The 19,793-nt window shown below is 46.1% G+C and overlaps 1 protein-coding gene across 2 annotated transcripts in view; it reads right to left on the reverse strand.

The window, feature by feature from the left end:
- Positions 1–576: 576 nt before the first annotated feature.
- The window catches only part of RCOR1 (REST corepressor 1), a 120,110-nt gene continuing 100,893 nt past the window's right edge, over positions 577–19,793 (reverse strand). For both annotated transcript variants that reach the window (XM_086362819.1, XM_086362820.1), the window contains 5 exons: positions 15,191–15,385; positions 9,050–9,127; positions 8,774–8,831; positions 7,847–8,073; positions 577–4,624 (listed from right to left, as the gene is read on the reverse strand). In XM_086362819.1, coding sequence (XP_086218945.1) covers positions 4,583–4,624; positions 7,847–8,073; positions 8,774–8,831; positions 9,050–9,127; positions 15,191–15,385 — 600 coding nt within the window. In that variant the 3' untranslated portion in view covers positions 577–4,582. The remainder of the gene's footprint in view (positions 4,625–7,846; positions 8,074–8,773; positions 8,832–9,049; positions 9,128–15,190; positions 15,386–19,793) is intronic.

The following is a 19,793-nucleotide window of genomic DNA, read 5'->3' on the forward strand; positions in this document are numbered from 1 at the left end:
CTATGTGTTTTACATGTTGTGTGAGGCAAGGCCGATTTTTATACAAGCGTTATCTAACCAAATCCTACATTCTGGCGAAAAAGGACCACAGAGATGGCCACTGGGCACTCAGAGTCCTCATGTGATTCAGAGAGGCGCTGAGGCCTGGGCTGTGCCCACTGGGCTGACCAGACGCAACACAGGCAGTCATCTCGCTTTCTCTCCCCCACAGTCTGTGCTCAGGTCGGCAGCCACGCGTCAAAGCCAGTGGAGCCGAAAAACCACTAACAGGAAAAAAATTCCTCGCATCAAACCTATACATTTAAGTCCTCAACTATCACAAACATAACGAATTCATGTCCACTGATTTGATCCCAACCGTAAGATGATCATATATTATAAAATAAAAAATGTAGTTCAAGTAGATCTAAAGGTTAAAAACAAAAGCACCCCAGCCGTGTGCTCCCACAGTGCGCAGTGCTGGGGAATGGACGCTTTCAGAAACCCAAAGGCCCCGGGCAAGAGGCAGGGAAAGCCCACTTGGTGCCAGTCAGGGTGGGCTGCTGCTTTGATGGAGCCTGGAGGGTCAGAACAGTCTTTTGTTTCATATTTTATTACATCAATGGCTTGAAAATTTTTATTTAACTTCAGCAAATATTGGAAATAGAAAAATGAATTCTGCAGAATTTCACAAATAAATTTTTCAGTCTCTACTAACAAATGTTATCATTCGATGGCTAAGCAATTATAATGCTATGAACATTCACCACAATGAATGTGCTAAAATAGAAAACAAGCAAAAAGAGACATTAAAATATTACTTACAACAGCATTATTACAACATATTTTCTTTAAAATTCCAACATGAATTTTTATCACTTCAAAAGATATACAGCATTTCCATTATATTTGCAAACTTAACCTTATACATCTTTTAAAATCTTGAAAAAATTTTTAAGCAATCTAAAAAGCACTTAGCAAAGTTGATAAGTCTACGTAATGGAATACTATCCGCTCCAGTACAGACTTGAGTTCAGGAGAAGGGCTGTAAACACTCATTATCATACAACATGCATAGGCTGTACTGACCTTCCTTCGCTGGACTGTAACGTTACTGCAATTGTGCTTCACTATAAGGAGGGAACGCTGCAGAGGTCCGGGGAGTGGCAGAGAGAGGATTTGTTTTGAGCATTGCACAAGATCACTAGATTCAAATTAGCTAACCACCTCGAGTCAACTTGAGATAAAGTCTCACTTGATATCACAAGCTTGAATCCGGGGTCACTCAGGTTAGATCAGGCTAGACAAGAAACACGAGGCTCTCGGGTGAGCTGGCTGCATCCGACCTTTGCTCATACAAGCAGGGATCCAGTTAGTGTAATGCACTATTTGGCTTATTTTTGGTATGCAATTATACCAATAGTACAATCTGATAATCAGAAAGACAAAAATAGGGCATAGTTGAAATTAAAGTGACAACGAGCACACTTAGAGTGGCGTGTGGCAACAGTCAGCTTTCCAAACTCAACTACGTTTTCATTTTTTGATCGGAGGTTTACGACCATCAAAGGATCTGGCAGGTTAAAAACTATCCAAAGCCATCTTGAGGAACTGATGTCTGGTGGGCGCAGACGCACGGAGACGACGTGGGGAGGCGGGGTCTACCCTAACTTCGGGGTCCGGCTGACTCCACCACTGCCGCCCCACGGCTCCCCACTCAGCACGAGCCGGCGGGGCTGCTTCCTGCTTACGGAGCGATCCTACAGAATCCATCACTGTTTCAGACCAGTCAAAACAATATTCAAGTAACAAGGTGTTCAAATGAGTAAGTGAAAAAATGTTTACCTAACACTTTACACATCTACATAAAATTAAATAAAACAAACTTTTAATGCATATGCAATACAATTTATATCTTTCAGGATTTCTAAACTAAAAGGTAAACTATCATTTGCTGCAATGGTACTATATTTTGCACAATAACTTATACTTAGGAGAAATTTTCCACAAAAAATATATATAATTATGACATTCACATTGATAATTTTTAAGAAGACAAAGCTTAAGTGAACACTGCATCTGAAGCAGCGGTCATCATGGACCCTTACACATCCAAACACAACCTGCGGACGCACCCAAGTCTTGGTATGTTAAAAAGGGTCGTCCCATAAATAAGACCAAACCACTTCGCTTCTAAAGGGAAGTGATTTCTTGCATTTACATCATTGCAAAGACAGTGTAATGAAACAGTTTAAAACACAGTGCCATCTTATGCATGAAACTGCAACGAAGGCAGTCAGGCAGAGACAACTATCTTTTTTCCTTCTAGCAAATGAAAACAACACACCCCTTTCCCTTGGCGAGATAGCCAAAAGCCAGTGGCCATGATGGCAAGTACACCGGCACCGTGACTCTTCAGGACTGGAGACCACCTGTTGCCAGGAGCCAGATCAGGGGACGTCTGAGCACAGACGGGCCTGGCACTGCCGGTGTGCCCGCCGTGCAGCACAGACCAGCGCCAGCCCTGAAGCACTGCCAAGCGGGATCGACTCTTGAGGGACAGAGCCTGGGGGTGAAGAGAGGAAGCACGACTGGCAGACAGACCGCTGCAGCGAGGTGCCCGCTGCTTCTCTAACGAGCAAGGAGGTCTGGAGAAGAGGCCAGGTGCAGCAGGAGCCTCCAGGCCGCCTGTCCCCTTTTAGCAACGTGCAAGACTCCTGCCACCTCTTGCCCGTGTTTTCCTGCCATGTTCCAATTAGGCGGCAGGCTCACGAGAAAAACAGAATGGACCCTGCACAGTGCCCACTGTTACTGTGCTGCCCGCCTGGCACGAGCGGCGGGGGCGCCGGGCTGCTCGGAGGCTCTTCCTCACCAGCCCTCACGTGACCGACAGACACTGCGTGCAGGGACGGGTAGGTGATGGGCGCCAGGAAAGTCCTGTCTCACTCCCTTTCTGATAACCTTTCTCCAGATTTCAAAAAAAGAAGTACAATTCCAAACATTCTAGGTGTCTTGCTGACCCTCTTCCTAAAGAGAAAATCAGCTGACTTAAAAAAAAAAAAAAAGAAAAAAAAAAGCAAGGTGCGTGGGAGTCAAAACAACAAATTTTAATTGCATATTTCAAATTCTTAAGAATTCTGTTTATGCCTTAAAGCATCTGGAATTTTTTTCTTTTTGGTATTGAAAGCACGAAAAATACTTCATTGATGCAAAAACCAACAACAGAAAAGCTCCTTCCACATATTTAGTGCAGACTGAACCGACCACAGGCCAGGGAACGGGGCACACCAGGAGGCGCAGCGCAGTCTACCCTCAGCCGCTCCACAGGCCCATGGCCTGGCAAGAGAGTAAAAGTGATTCTGGAAGTTTTAGAACATTTGTTAAATATCTGTACTTGTTCCCAGCCCAACCAGAAGGCATCACATTCCCTTTGCAGATGGTTTCTTCCCACCTGGACCCACTAGAACCAGTGACCCAACACGTCCCTGCCTGTTCTGTAACATCGAGGAGGGGGTGCTTGCACGGCGCGCACATGACAGACAAGAGGCCGCATGGAGAGAGGGACAAGAGGACAGCGCCCAAAGAGCACAGAGCCTTGAGAACACCATCGCCGGCCAGCCTCGCGCCCCTTACTGCCGCCCCACGTGACACCGAGCATCTGCACTCTGTCAAGCACCTGCAGCAAGGCCTCCCCGTCTCATCTCAGTGATGTCATCTTTGGCAAGCAATCAACTTTAAAGAAGAAATAAGACACTGAAACAGAAAAGAGGGTTGAAAACATGGTTGCCAAAAGGAGAAGGCACCAATTCCCAATGTACAAGCACCAGGTACAGTGTATGGACACTCTTGGAGCTGGGGGCGGGCAGGGGAAGGAGAAGACGGGGCGGTGCCCGTCCTGGGGTGACGACGCTGAAGGCAGCGAGTGCTGGGGTCCACGATCCTCCAAGGACAGTGCAGAGAATGAGCTTTCTACCACGCGGGCAGGGAGAGGGGAGAGATTTAAGCCAAGTGAATTTATAAACCATAATTATACCTACACTGAGGGGAAGGGGAGTTGTATCAAGCTGTTTGGCACGATAAAGGTTATGACGCAGTCTGCCAATATACGGTGATTTCCGAAGAAGCATGGTATCACTTAGGTGGATGCCTCAGAAAAGAACAAAGGAAACTTCCCAGAAGGCCAACGGGTCACAGTTACTCTGAAAATCACATTATGCACAAAGTAGGGACTGCAGGCCATGCAGGAACAGAGTCGCACCTCCGAGTGACTCCTTGCTCCGAAGCCGCCAACGGGGAAGAGCTGCCGTAGGTGGGCCGGGGCTCCATGGGGGCGGCGGGCCCCGGCGACGCAGGAGCGTGCAGGCCACGGGATCCCCGCACTGAGGCGGAGTGAGAGACACAGAGAGCTCTCGGGGAAGCGGCCCCGCACGAGGAACGAGCGGAGAATTAAGGCAGGTGTAGCCCAGGACTGCGAGTGTGTGCCTTTTTGGTAATAGCTGCTTGTCCACAGAGCTGTGATTCGGATGGCTGGGTGAAGTCTGGAGGTACCTGAATCCTGGAAAATGCAGGCGTCCACACCAAGCGCTCAAGCCACCAGAGCGTCTCAGGAGGCAGACGCGTATCTGACATCAAGAACAGAAGCAGCCTGAGCGAGGAGGAAACAGAGAAACATAGACAGGTCACCAGAACGCACTGCTGACTCTGGTCTGGGGCAGCCCCCCTACCTTCTCCGGCCCCATGGCTCCCAGGCCAGGGCGCAGAGGCGGAGGCTGTGCCAGGCCGCGTGGGCAGGTGAGTAGGCCTCCACGGCTACATGCCTGGACCTCCAGGCCCCACTTTGCCCTTCCAGCTGTGTGTCCAGGGCGAGTTATCAGGGTCCTGATCAGCAGAAGGTACCCCAACACTGCAGTCTACCTCACAGGGTTAAGGCGGACTCCCGCACAGAGCCTTCAGGTGCACTGCTGGGAGTCCCAGCACCCACCCTGTTTAGCAGACAGCTACAACATAAAGATTGTAGGATCTTCTTATAAACTTCACTGCTGCTTCTGCTGCTGCTAAGTCACGTCAGTTGTGTCCGACTCTGTGTGACCCCACAGATGGCAGCCCACCAGGCTCCGCTGTCCCTGGGATTCTCCAGGTAAGAACACTGGAGTGGGTTGCCATTTCCTTCTCCAATGCATGAAAGTGAAAAGTTGAAAGTGAAGTCGCTCAGTTGTGTCTGACTCTTCTCGACCCCATGGACTGTAGACCACCAGGCTCCTCCGTCCATGGGATTTTCCAGGCAAAAGTACTGGAGTGGGGTGCCATTGCCTTCTCTGTATAAACTTCACAGGCCTTTCTAGTTCTCCACTCTCATTTTTAAAGACTGACTGCTGGACCTAGGCCTCAAGATCATCGAGGGTCTCACAGCTTGCTGCTCCCCCGTGGTGTCTTATTTCTAAGGAAACAGCCAAACTTAGAGTCCAAAATCTGAAAACAGCTGTGCCTTCAGGTGAAATCCCAATTTATGAGAACTGTTATTAGTGAAATCAATTTCTCCTTAATAGTAATACACTTAATCGCTTTACACTTTAGAATGTTTACCTCTAAACCAGTCACCTTCAGCGTCATTCCACGCCTTTCTTGACACCTCCCCGGACTCCATCTGTGCCCACCCCTCCCCAGAGAACCCTGAGTCTCACACACTCAACCCTCGTGGGCTACTCTCCCTCCTCAGCTCCAAAGGAAGAAAGCCCACAGCTGATAGATGACCACGAACTTCTCAAATCTGTCTGCACTGCATAAACAGGTAAAACCTGTGGGCAGGCTGGATACCAGCAGACATCTTTCTGAGCTGCTGGACTCCACAGGAATGGAGAAATTACAAGCACACTAAGTTCTAAGCACTGATCAGACAGACGATTAGCTAGTTCCCTTAGGCCCTTGGTGGACACAGAGAAGCAGCTGGTCCTTACAGATTAATTTCCTTCTGCGGGCTAACACACAGAGACTGGAAAACCAGGGTGGCAAAGCAGGAGGCCTGGCGCCTTAAGAAGCATAAGAAAAAAGGGACTAAAGAAAAGGAAGGACAGACTTTCTGGGCTAGCAAGACAGGAGGAAACATGAGCTGACAGATTAAGCTCATTAATCAACGGATCAGGCCTAAGAAAATGACGACTCTGGGTCCTCAACCTGTGGTCACACTTTTCACGCTAACTCCGCTGGAGCCGGCTGGGATGAAACCTGCAGCGAAAAGAGATCTGAGTTTCCTCTCATTTCTGCTTCATGAGCCTTAAGTCAGAAAACAGACCTGGAAGAAAGCGTTCATTCTCCAAGTTCTAATGGCCCTTCCCCAGTAATCCTCATGTTCTCAATGCTTCCTGAACTGAGTCCAGGACTTCAGGGAAGGTAATCTGTTGTTAAAGGGCCAACTAGCTGTCAGATAAAGTCACTGCCCCAAGATAAAAACACCTCTTTTGCTTCTGTGCTGTCCTGTTGGTGGGCAGGCAGGGCTGGGTGGGTGTGAGTCAAGGAACCACTTGCACTGCCAGTACTAGAGACTGTGAAGACGACTGCAAATATTTGCTGGTAGCAAAATCTAAACAGTCTGATAAAATTAGTATGCTTCTAAAACGACCTCTTCTGACAGGTGTAGATGCCTCAGGGCCCTTTCTCAAACTGGCATATGGACGCAGAGGGTGGGGGTGGCTGGCAGTGCCGTGCTCTCAGGGCGCCCTCCTCACAAGGCCCATGCACGCACAGGCTGGGGCCTCCAAGTCCTGCAGCCAGGCTCTGGGAGCGAAGAGTCACAGGACAGCACAGAAGAAGTGACTTCCAAGTCTTTCCTGCCTCATTTGGGGAAGATTTTGATGATAAAGTAATGAGTAAATTAATCTTCACATTAGAATTCTCCAGGCCAGAATACTGGAGTGGGTAGCCTCTCCCTTCTCTGGGGATCTTCCCAACCCAGGAATCAAACCCAGGTCTCCCGCATTGCGGGCGGATTCTTTACCAGCTGAGCCACAAGGGAAGCCCAAGAATACTGGAGTGAGTAGCCTATCCCTTCTCCAGGGAAACTTCCTGACCCAGGAATCGAACCCAGGTCTCCTGCATTGCAGGCGGATTCTTTACCAACTGAGCTATCAGGGAAGCCCACCATGTCAGTGAACAAACGCAAAAATAAAGTGGATGGCATGCACTCCCACCCCCTGGCCCTCCGCACTGTCTATGGGGAAGGGTGGGCGTGCAGGGGGCAGCCCCCTGCCGCAGGAAGCACGCAGGCAGCAGACGGACCCTGCAGCCTCAGGAACCTCCCCTCAATCTCTGCCAACTGGGCCAGTGGACTCAGTGCCACCACCCAGGAGGTCACAGGAACATCAGTTCCAGTCTGGAAATGCCAGGCAACCCAGGACCTAGGTTTGTCCCCATCAGTCCTTCAGCCGCTGGCCCCCCAACAGCAGCCAGGCTGGAGGTGTGGCAGCAGAGACTCACCAGGAGCCTGCAGACGCCCCTGTGAGCTCACACACCTCACAGGGGACAACATACAGTTCACATGACTGGACTCTACCGATCCTCAGGGCACTTCTGACTTATCGTTTCAGGGCCAAGTGGTTACTGTATTTAAGGAAATACTGGTAATGTGAAATATTCTGTGGCTAGAGAAAGTAGGGTGGACTTAAGAATCTGTCCAGGAATTAAAACATGAATAACGTACACAGTGACCAAGAAGTGACTAAAGCCAACACATACTACAGCATTTACAGGTAAGAGTCATTACTGACACAGCCGAAGCCTAAATCTACTTCTACAGCTGGAAAAGGTCATCAGTGAAGAAAGTAACTGGGGGTTGAGCATGAATCCAGCAGAGACCAGCTGGCTTCAGACTTACCTCGTCGTCCTCCTCAGGCATCTTGATGGAGCTGTCTGGGGACTTGACAGGTTTCTGGTTGCTGGGACCATTCTCTTCTTTCCCATGCTCTGCCTCCCATTCTTGTAAAACTTCATCTATGTTGAAGCGGCGTCGATAATTTACAAAAAAGTTTTTCACTTGCACCACTGATTTGTTCCCAATCACATCTGAGATGGCCTGGAAATCTCGGCCGTATTTCCTGATGGCTAAGGATGGAAGAAAGCGTCTTTTTCAACACAAGAGAAAAATAATAAAACACACACACACACACTTGAGACTCACCCCTGATCTAGATAAGGCAGCACGGGGGCTCCTAATAGCAGACACTATCTTAGTGTAGAAACCAATGGGAAGAGTAGCACGGCAGTCCACGTGCAAGACCAGTCACATGGTCCGCGTGCAAGACCGGTCACAGTCTGCGCTATCTGTCATGTAGGGTCTGCACCTTCTCACCACACACCATGTGGTACAACTGAGGTCACCCAGCAGCTATCCTGTGCTGTGGACATTCCACACGGGCCTTTCCAGGGTCCCAGGACTAGAACAACCTTACATCCAACCTTACAGCCCTAACCCTCAATCGGTCCTTTCTGACTATTCAGAACCCAACAAGCAGCTGCTAAAATGAAATTTAGACACCGAGACTCCCAGATTAATGTTTACATCTTGTGAGACACGGAAAAGGAAAAAAGCAAAGCCCAAAGGGAACGCAGAAATTCAGCTAATATGATGTTCACTAGAAGGATGTCAGCTCACAGGAGTCTGTTAAAGGCAAGCGATGTCCTGGGAGCAGGCTGGAGCACAACTGCCTCCTGAGGCGACTGCTCTGCCTAAGCTCTCTATTTATAAGCAGAGCTTCTACGTTTATAAGTACAAGCTTCTTGTTTATAAGTACAAGCTTCCTACCTTGTACAGCGAGCAGCTGCTCTTCCGTGGTCCAGCGGGCATTGCATTTCTGAATGACCTGGACATCCAAATGAGTGCTGTTAGCATACTACATTTAGGCGCGGGCATGTCCTTATGAGGATTAATCAATCTTATATCAGAATGTTAACATCAGCTAGGGTTATAATGAATGATGTCTATACCTTTCCTTCTAGAAGATGTGTACTGGAGACACAGTAAATTCTTAAACACATAAACTCAGGTGTGACTTCAAAGATGATATTTACATAATCTTACCTCTGGAAGTCGGTATGGTTCTATTCCACCATCAAGTTTTTCTTTTAGAGCACTATTCGTCTGTTTAATATTCTGAATCTGAGAGAAACAAGATTCTCATTTTAAAAATGAAAGACTTTTATAAAGGTATGAAAAGAAAAGAAAACTATGAAAGTTAAAAGAAACAAAAAGACTTTTGGATCGCAGCCATTCTGACTGGTGTGAAATGGTACCTCATAGTGGTTTTGATTTGCGTTTCTCTGATAATGAGTGATGTTGAGCATCTTTTCATGTGTTTGTTAGCCATCTGTATGTCTTCTTTGGAGAAATGTCTATTTAGTTCTTTGGCCCATTTTTTGCTGGAGAGGGTATGGAGAAAAGGGAACCCTCTTACACTGTTGGTGGGAATGCAAACTAGTACAGCCACTATGGAGAACAGTGTGGAGATTCCTTAAAAACCTGGAAATAGAACTGCCTTATGATCCAGCAATCCCACTGCTGGGCATACACACTGAGGAAACCAGAAGGGAAAGAGACACGTGTACCCCAATGTTCATCGCAGCACTGTTTATAATAGCCAGGACATGGAAGCAACCTAGATGTCCATCAGCAGATGAATGGATAAGAAAGCTGTGGTACATATACACAATGGAGTATTACTCAGCCATTAAAAAGAATACATTTGAATCAGTTCTAATGAGGTGGATGAAACTGGAGCCTATTATACAGAGTGAAGTAAGCCAGAAGGAAAAACATAAATACAGTATACTAACACATATATATGGAATTTAGAAAGATGGTAACAATAACCCGGTGTACGAGACAGCAAAAGAGACACTAATGTATAGAACAGTCTTATGGACTCTGTGGGAGAGGGAGAGGGAGGGAAGATTTGGGAGAATGACATTGAAACATGTAAAATATCATGTAAGAAACGAGTTGCCAGTCCAGGTTCGATACACGATACTGGATGCTTGGGGCTAGTGCACTGGGACGACCCAGAGGGATGGTATGGGGAGGGAGGAGGGAGGAGGGTTCAGGATGGGGAACACATGTATACCTGTGGCAGATTCATTTTGATATTTGGCAAAACTAATACAATTATGTAAAGTTTAAAAAAAAAAAAAAAGACAGGTGGAAAGAAGAAATAATGAAAGTAAAAAAAAATAAAAAAAATAATAAAAAATAATAATAAAAAAAAGAAACAAAAAGCCAAGAGGAAAGAAGTTCCTGGTCTATATGACCAGGCCCCAAATACAAGGCCCCTGTTGCATCCTTTGAGAGCAGCTAACTATTAATAGATGTTTTAACTTGCTGAGGGCAACAAACAAGGAACAAACAAAGAAGGGATGGTGGCAAGAAGGTTCCTGCACACACAATCCTAATCCAATAGCTCGTTAACAGGTGCCCACCTGGGCAACAGAAGGCACAATCTGAATCTGACGCCGACACCGCGCCTGGGCCCCCACCACACAGAGTGGGGCTGGGGGAGCAGAGCAGGCAGAGTAAAGGCAGAAGCCCACCCTTCAGACTTCTTTAAGGGGAGGGAAAAGCTATTTTTCCACAACCTTATTTTGAGCAACTGTAACGTCTTCATTTTCTCACAAATTATCTTTTCCACATTCTTGCTTTGATTCAGTGGACCTAATCTTTCACTGAGCTTGCCTAATCAAAAGAAAGACACAACAGGACAAACCACTCCATCAATCCAGGGCTGCTCCTTAATTCTGCTCAGACTCCTGAGCAAGTGGGGTCACAGATGGGGCCCTTCTCACTCTGCTCTAGGTGGAGGGGAATTTCTGTGCCAAGCACCAGGGGAACTCTGGCCCTGGCACTTTCATTCTTGAATATCACTTGGGCAAATAAGAAAGCAAGCAGAGGAACAGGTTCATTTTTCCAAGGGAAACACCAAAAGCATTTTGTGACCAGAAAGTGCCCTAGGCAAATGAAGAAGAGCAGCACTCTCAGAGCCAGGGAAGAGTTGGGAGATGGGTGGAGATACTGTCATATGGGCACTCCTAATACTTGTCTCTCTAAAACTTTTCATACTTACACAATTTCCGAAAGTCCCACTTTCAACTACTTAGATTTCACTGATTTCCAGTTTCACAGATCCTTTCCTCCTGTGTTTTACTTCTCAAAGGTTTAAAGGCATCGGGTAGCGGGGGAGGAATACAGGAAAGATTTTTTGATGCTATGGACCAGCAGGCAAGTAAATAAGACCAGCACTCCTAAGGACCAGAACCGACCCTGTCTGCCTTTAGAAGGGCCTCACAGTCTACCCGTCATACAGCCCACTCCACATCTTTTGATAACAGTGTCACGTCAGAACACAAAAACATCTGAAAAGAAAAATACTGGAAACATGCACAAAATTTACTCTACAGTAAAAACCATAAACTAGGACCATACTTTACTGAAATTTGCTTTAGTTTATTTTGAAAAGGTATATAAATCAGAAGAAAATACCCAAAACTTATTCAGAGTAAGTAATTCCAAGCTCTCATACCAGCATTAGTTAATAGAACACTCTCTGATAATATAGAGCAAAATCTTAGATTCTTCTCAGACCTTGCAGTTACCAACAAACCACAAAATATTGCAAGGCACTCAGACTACGTTCCCTGAATTCTGCAAATGAAGCCTAGAAACTTCCTATATACAATGAGCAAATTCTCAAGTCAGGGGTCTAAAATACCCCATGTTTCCCCCTCTCCTCAGGCACTCCAGTTACTCTATTCATTCTAGCTGGCTGTTTATATGATACAAAGCTAAGAGAGTGTGTGAGATCTATCTATCTATATTGCACTGGGATTAAGTGACATGCATCTTCCAAGGAGACCAATCTGTTTAAGTAACACATGCATCTTCTAAAATCAGTGGATAAAAAAGCATAGACATTAAATGAGTGGCTACAAGGTAAAATATCCACAAGTTCTGAACTAAAAGTTAGCTCAATATTCTCATTTACCTACAGGCCTTCTTCTAATCATTTGTGTTTACTAGTAAGTGCAAGAATAGGGGTTAGTTGACAGAATTATGCCAACTGGAAAGGAAGCCAGAGTGGCAACAAGCTGGATAAGACACAGGATAAGAAAGTAACCAGCATGGAAAAAAGAACCAAACAAAGCAGTCCATTTGGCTTGGGGTCTTACCGAGGGCTCCTGGCTGAACACAACTTTCTTTTTCCTGCTTTATTGAGTATTTAGTGATTCTTCTCTAACGTCAGACCTTTTCATTCCCTCCACCCAGCAAGTCCTGATGCAACAGGCAGTGACCATTGGCAAACCTGCCCCCAGTCCCCGTCTCACTTGTATCTTTGACAGCAACTGAGGATCTCCCTGGAGCTAGGAGGAGCTGGGCTGCAGAGCCCTGGTGCACAGAACGTCTAGGAGGTTCTGGGGAGGCAAGAGCTTTTCCTGCTGAAAGGGACAGCTCCGCTCGCCCCCCTCTTCTTACTGCCCTGAACAGAGACACAAAGGTGATGAAATGGCTTCAGCAGTGTCCAGCGTGAGGCCACAAGCAAGATGAAAACCCTAAAAGCTAAGGATGTAGGAAACCCTGAAAGAATCTGGGGCCTCCGAGAGCAGCACTGAGCAGAGGAACTAACCAGCAACCACTGATGTTCGAATTTCTTGCTATTTTATAAAAATAAAAAAAAAACAAACAGCTCACTGTTTGAGCCATTGTTAGTCACGTTTTCTGTTACCATTGGATCAATGTGTCCCACACATACGACCAGACGTGGGGGCCTACCATGTGACTGACCACCATGGCCGTCTGGGAGTGCAGCGGGCAGGAGAGCTAAAGGGTGCAGAAGGCAAACAACTGGCCTCATCTCCCAGGAACTGAAGACTCTGAGAATTCGCTCTTTAGTAATGTCAACTCTGGGCAGCTACCTTTAAATAAAACATTCTTGCTCTTGATCCTGGCTCTGAAAACTGAAGGCTCTCTATCTACCAGTAACGGCTCTGTGTGAAAGGGTCTCATCCCCTTTCCATGTTGATACTGCACAGCAAGCATCAGAAACTCACCTGGCCACGGGACTTAAGCCCCGGGAGAGGGAGATGAAATGCAGAGGGGAGCCCCGGCCCTAACCAGAGAGCCCTCCCCACACACATGCAGCCTACAAGTCCTCATGCATCCTGTACCATCAGGCAGACAAGGAGCAATCTCCTTGTTTGAGAAGAGGCCCAGAGAGATTAACTGATTCTCCTAAGATTAGAATACAGCTCTGCCAGCAGCTGGGACAGATAGCCAAGCCCGTGAGTTCGTGGGGCTGGCTCGGTCCTGGGTTGTGCGCTTCCTACACCAGAGGAAGCAGGCCACCCTGCTCTTCTCATCTCGTCCAAGCAGCGAGAACTGCCAGTCCACAGTTCACCTTGAAGTCAGGGTGGGGGTCGGGGGAGATGACTAAGGCAAGGACAACACTGGGCCACTCGGCTGACTTCTCAGCTTGACTTCTGTGCAAAATCAGACCAAAAGGATGAGTCATTTCCCACACGAGGCACAAATAATCAGGAAAGGATTCATTTTAGAAGCACTATTCTTTACAAGAGCACCAAAAAAGTACCAAACATGTAGGAGTAACTCCAATAAAAGAAACAGAAGACTTGTTCCCATCAAGAACTACAAAATTTTGGAAGAAACAAGATCACAGAAGTGCGGGGACAAATCATGTTCGTGGGTGAGAAGATGTTAACTCTCTACCTTGATCTACAGATTCAACAGCATCCCAATCAAACTCTAGTAAAATTACTTTTCTGGAAATTGAGAAGGTGATTCTAAGTTTTATATGGAAACACAAGGGCAGGGATCCATGACAACGTTGGAAGACTCCCCTACCACAAAGCGCCATTTATAATCTGTGTATCGTCAGGACCATGCGGTGCTGCTGAAGAAAGGAGAAACCCAACTCCAGACCCGACCCATACACATGATGGACACTAGATTTAAAACAAAGGTCCCACAGCCTTCTAACAGGAAGAGGGCAGTTTTTAATGACTAGTGCTTGGTAAACTAGATATTCATGTGGAAAAAAAAACAACCCCAAACGTAACAACAAAGAAAAACATTCCAGGTAAACTGAAGATCAAAACGCAAAAGGCAAAACCAACCTTGTAACACAGTGCCTCATGACCTCAGGAAGGGTTCCTAACAGAACTCAAGAGTACCCACCACACAAGACAAGAACAAGAAACTGGACCACCTCAAGACTAAGAGCATCAGTTCATCAAAGATACCACTAGGAGGGGCTGGGGGCAGTTCAGTAGCTAAGACTCTGTACTCCCAATGCAGGGGGTCCAGGTTCGACCCCTGGTCAGGGAACTAGATCCCACAGCCGCACTAAGGATTCGCGTGCCACAACCAAGACCTGGTGCAGCCAAATAAATACTAAGGAAAAAAAAAGATGCCACTGAGTGCGTAACAAGGCAGGCCTCCAATGGGAACGTGAGACAACCCCCTGCCAGCCCTGTAATTCCACAACGTGGACACAGTAGAGTGGTGGGGGGAGGCGCTGCTGGTGTCCAGTGGGTGGAAGCCAAAGCTGCTGCTAAATGTCCTGCAAGACACAGAACAACTTCCCACAAAGAGAGTTATCTGGCCCAAAAAGTCAGCTGTGCTACGATTAGGAAATCCTGCTAGGGTGCAACCAACACTCACATAAAGTGACACGACCAGCCTGGGAGACAGTTCTCTAGCGCTGGATGTGTGCACACTCAACAACCTGGCAACTGCACCCTGAGGGGTGTCTCCAACAAGCACACACACACAGCACACCAAGAGGCACATCAATCTCGTTCCTATCAGTGCCCAGTAACAGTCAACAAGGGGAGACAAGCCAAACCCAAAGGAGAAGAGGAGCAGGGACAAAGGGGAGGTCAACGGGGTGCCGGAGACCATGTTCCAGGTCTTGACCAGATAGAGGCTACATGGGTGTGTTCATGTTATGAAAATCACTGAGATCTGTATCTAGATTGATACAGATATGTAAAATTTCAATTTCATGGTTAAGTTAGGAGAAAAAAAAATCAATGGGCCTAAGATCCTCTGTCCAATTCCTTAGAAACAGAACACCCCTCTGAGACTTGTGAAGTGAGTGAGCAGCGAGAGCATGGCTGCAGTGCAGGGCACTCTTCGCCAGGATGGGGTGCACGGCACCTGTCGTTTGATGGACACCAGCTCCAGGTCCAGTTGTCTCAGCACCGTGGTAGCAGCAGTGGCATTGGCAGAAACAGCCTCCACGTCTTCTTGAGAAAGAAACATTCCTTTTGGAGGTTTCCTTTTTGCTCTATTTTTAGCTTGAGTACTATGTTTTTCCTTTTTGATCTGAGGAATCGTCTCAGTAGGGGGCACCTGCATGGTACACATATTTGATAAATGAGAAAGTGAAAAAATTAAAATGTCAAATGAATAGCAATAAGCATATTTTAACATGGCTCCAAACAATCTAAGACATATACCATACCATACCAAAATAACCATGCACAAATTCTAAAACACAGTTAACAGACAAAGAACATTAGCTAAATAAACAACTCAAAGTGGACTCCACTCCTTCCTTTACAGATACATCTTTCTTCTATAAACCTCTGACAAGAACCATTCCTAGCTTCTGGGAGGAATACAGGAAAAAAAAATAACCTGTGCTCCCTTCTGGTGAGCTGTGTATATACGAATAAGGAATGAGTTCATCCTAAGAGTCCCCAGCAATGTGGACAGACATGTGGCCACGGAAAGAAAAAAAATGAGTCAGCACTTGTATAAGGATCCATTTAAACTCCTTAAATCTTGATAGAAGGATATAAAAATAATAACTTGAATATGAAACTTGTTTATATACCCCTTTTTTGGGATGACACACTTTTCATGGCATGTAACCTGCTTCAAAAACTATAAGCTGTCATTTAGAAATGTGTGACTGCTGCTTATTTTTTAAAATGCTCTTTCTAAAACCAAAACCTTTGGAAATGAAATGCACTCACATCTTGGCAAGGAAAGGATAACATCTATTGGTAATCATTTTAACAAGAAGTTTAGGTTAACTGACATCTTGTTAGTCTGTTAACACTGGCTGGTAAAGCTGAAAATACATTCAAGCTTGTTGCTTCACATTTTAAGACAGATAAAAAGACCATGCAGACTATGATGGTAGCAATAAGCTCTAAAACAAGTGGTAATAAACAACACATAGAAATCTGAGTCAGCAATAACCTGTGCTCTGTAACAGCACGGTCAGTGTAGATCACCGACTGATCACGTCTGTGTTCATACATTTCAGCACGTTAAGCAGCTAAGAAACTAAAGAAGAAACTAACCATTTTTCTTTTCAGATCAGAAACTGTGCTATATAAATAAGAATTATAGAAATTAATATAAAACCAAGCCTCTTTTCTTTCATTTAAAATGTTCCACTGAAGAACCTAATAAATAACAATGCATCAAAAACAAAGCTTACTAAAAACTTCAAGTTCTATTTGATTTCACAAACAATGTAATTTAACTAATCCTTAAAATGATCTGGGCACTCATATAGATCACTGGTGAGAGTGCCATCCAGAGAGTATGACCAGTTTCCTATTTGATAATAATATACTATGCCAAAAGAAGCCTTAAGAATATATCTAGAACATTTTGACTCAATAATTCAACTTCCAGAAATTAATTCTAACAGAAAAAATTAAGTGCACAAATATGTAGTTATGGTATCAGATTTCAGCATTAATTATAGGGAAAAGATTGTTAAAAATTTGTATAAATTAACTCAATTATAAAAGATTTGTGACAGAATAACAAACATACTGCTATGCATACAAATATATTCAACATAAAAATACATCAAGATTTAGCAGTAGCATTCCTCAAGAAACTAGAAACAGTGTTGCCACGTGGTCCAGTGACCCCACTCCTGGGCATATATAAGGACAAATCTGTAATCCGGAAGATACGTGCACCCCTCTCTTCACAGCAGCACTATGCACAACAGACAAGCCATGGAGACAACCCAAGCGTCCACTGACAAGATGAAGGGATAGAACAAGACGTGGTACACATACACCGGAATCACTGCCTTATCACGGTGAACGGCTTGTTTAACTCAAGGAAGCTACACACCATGCTGTGCAGGGCCACCCAAGATGGATGGGTCACAGCAGAGTTCTGACAAAACGTCATCCACTGGAAGAGGGGATGGCACACCACCCCGCACCTCCCGCCAGTATACTCGCCCTGAGAACCTCACGAAGCGCATAAAAAGGCAAACAGACATGACACCGCACGATGAGACCCCCCAGGTCGGAAGCGTCCAATGTGCTACTGGGGAAGAGCGGGAGACGACTCCTCAGCCGTAAGAAGGAAACAATGCTATCTGCCACAACATGAGCGCAACGAGAGGATCATACTAAGTGAAGCAACACAGAGAGAGGCAAGTATCACACGATTTCATTTATATGTGAAATCTAAAATAGAACACAAATGACCTTATCTATGAAACAAACAGAATCACATACAGAACAGACTTGCGGTTGCTGGGGGGAGAGGTGGTTGGATTGGGAGTTTGGGACTAGCAGAGACAAGCTTTATATATTTAATGCAAAAACATGGTCCAAAAACATAGCACAGGGAACTATATAATATGGCAACCCACTTCAGTATTCTTGCTTGGAGAATCCATGGACAGAGAAGCCTGGCGGGCTACAGTCCATGGGGTGGCAAGGAGTCAGGCATGACTGAAGTGACTGAGCAGGCACACACACATATTTTACAAAGAAGGTCATCTCAAAGAGTCACCAAAATGTTAACAGTGATAATGGGTAGGTGCTTCGTCGCTTCAGTCGTGTCTGACTCTTTGCATCCCCATGGACTGTGTCCCACATCCCACATCTCCTGTGTCCATGGGATTCTCTAGGAAAGATACTGGAGTGGGTTGCCATTTCCCCTCCAGGGAATCTCCCTGACCCAGGGATTAAACCCACGCCTCCTGCACTGGTAGGTTTCCCTGGTGACTCAGCTGGTAGAGAATCTGCCTGCGGTGGAGGAGACCCTGAGTCAGATTCCCGGGTCGGGAAGATCCGCTGGAGAAGGGATAGGCTGCCCACTCCAGTGTTCTTGGGCGTCCCTTGTGGCTCAGCTGGTAAAGAATCTGCCTACAATGCTGGAGACCTGGGTTTGATCCCTGGGTTGGGAAGATCCCGTGGAGAAGGGAAAGGCTACCCACTCCAGTATTCTGGCCTGGAGAATTCCATGGACTGTATAGTCCATGGGGTTGCCTGAGCAACTTTCACTTTCACTCCTGCATTGGCAGGCGGCTTCTTTACCAAAGACCTGATAAAGGGTGATGATGTTATAAATCATTTTCATTTTTTCCCTTTTGTTTAGCTGTTATTTCCTACATATCTATAAAAAAACATTTATTACTGGTATATTTTTAGTTTAGGTATGTCTAGACTCTTTTCTTTTTTTCATACTTCAGTACCTTCTGAGACAGAAACTTTTAGATTTTAATGAAACAACAGACACTTATTTGAACACATGTACAAGTAATACCAATGCTGGGATTCCACACTCCAGCCTGAATGGGACTCCAGCGGACGGACACCAGAGGGCTTGCGACCTCTACCCAAGCGGTGGGGGCCGCATCAGGGACCGCCTGCAGGGAGGTCTGCATTGTGGGGGTTTCCACTGGGCCACAGTGACAAGGCCTGGTGTCCTCAGAGGGTCCTCAGGGATCCTACACGTGCTTTATTCAGTTATGAATCAGCAAAAGAATCCAAGTTTATCACCCTCATTTCAAAGGCTAAGATCACCCAGATACCCCCTTGTTCTCAGTGAACAGTTTATAATAAATAAATGCTATAAATATACCCCCCAAAGTCATATATAATTGTAGGGGTTTGTGGGTCTCTTGAATCCAGAGACTAAACACCTCTGGCATCATGGTTTTTAAAACGTGAGAGAGATTAAAGTTTCTCCATGACCTAGAGGGCACAGGCCCCGGGCGCCCACAGGAGGAAGGAGCCCACGGCCGAGAGGAGGGCAAGAGGCCCCTTTCTAACCTGCTGAGCGAGTGCCCAGCAAAGAGGGCAGTGAGGACTGCTACCCTACAGAAAACCTCTCATTAATGCCATCTTCCCCTTTAAGGCTTCCTTTCTTATATTTCTTGGCAAACAAAACTCTTAAGTTCTATAAAGCAAGGTTCAGTTCAGTTCAGTTCAGTCGCTAGGTCGTGTCCGACTCTTTGCGACCCCATGAATTGCAACATGCCAGGCCTCCCTGTCCATCACCAACTCCTGGAGTTCACCCAAACTATGTCCATCGAGTCAGTGATGCCATCCAGCCATCTCATCCTCTGTTATCCCCTTCTCCTCCTGCCCCCAATCCCTCCCAGCATCAGACTCTTTTCCAATGAGTCAACTCTTCGCATGAGGTGGCCAAAGTACTGGAGTTTCAGCTTTAGCATCATTCCTTCCAAAGAACACCCAGAACTGATCTCCTTCAGAATGGACTGGTTGGATCTCCTTGCAGTCCAAGGGACTCTCAAGAGTCTTCTCCAACACCACAGTTCAAAAGCATCAATTCTTCGGAGCTCAGCTTTCTTCACAGTCCAACTTTCACATCCATACATGATCACTGGAAAAACCATAGCCTTGACTAGACGGACCTTTGTTGGCAAAGTAATGTCTCTGCTTTTGAATATACTATCAAGGTTGGTCATAACCTTCCTTCCAAGGAGTAAGCGTCTTTTGATTTCATGGCTGCAATCACC

Source organism: Bos grunniens, chromosome 21 (assembly GCF_055505025.1).
Source record: "Bos grunniens cultivar Pamir isolate PY7600 chromosome 21, Bosgru_T2T1.0, whole genome shotgun sequence".
Lineage (NCBI taxonomy): Eukaryota > Metazoa > Chordata > Mammalia > Artiodactyla > Bovidae > Bos > Bos grunniens.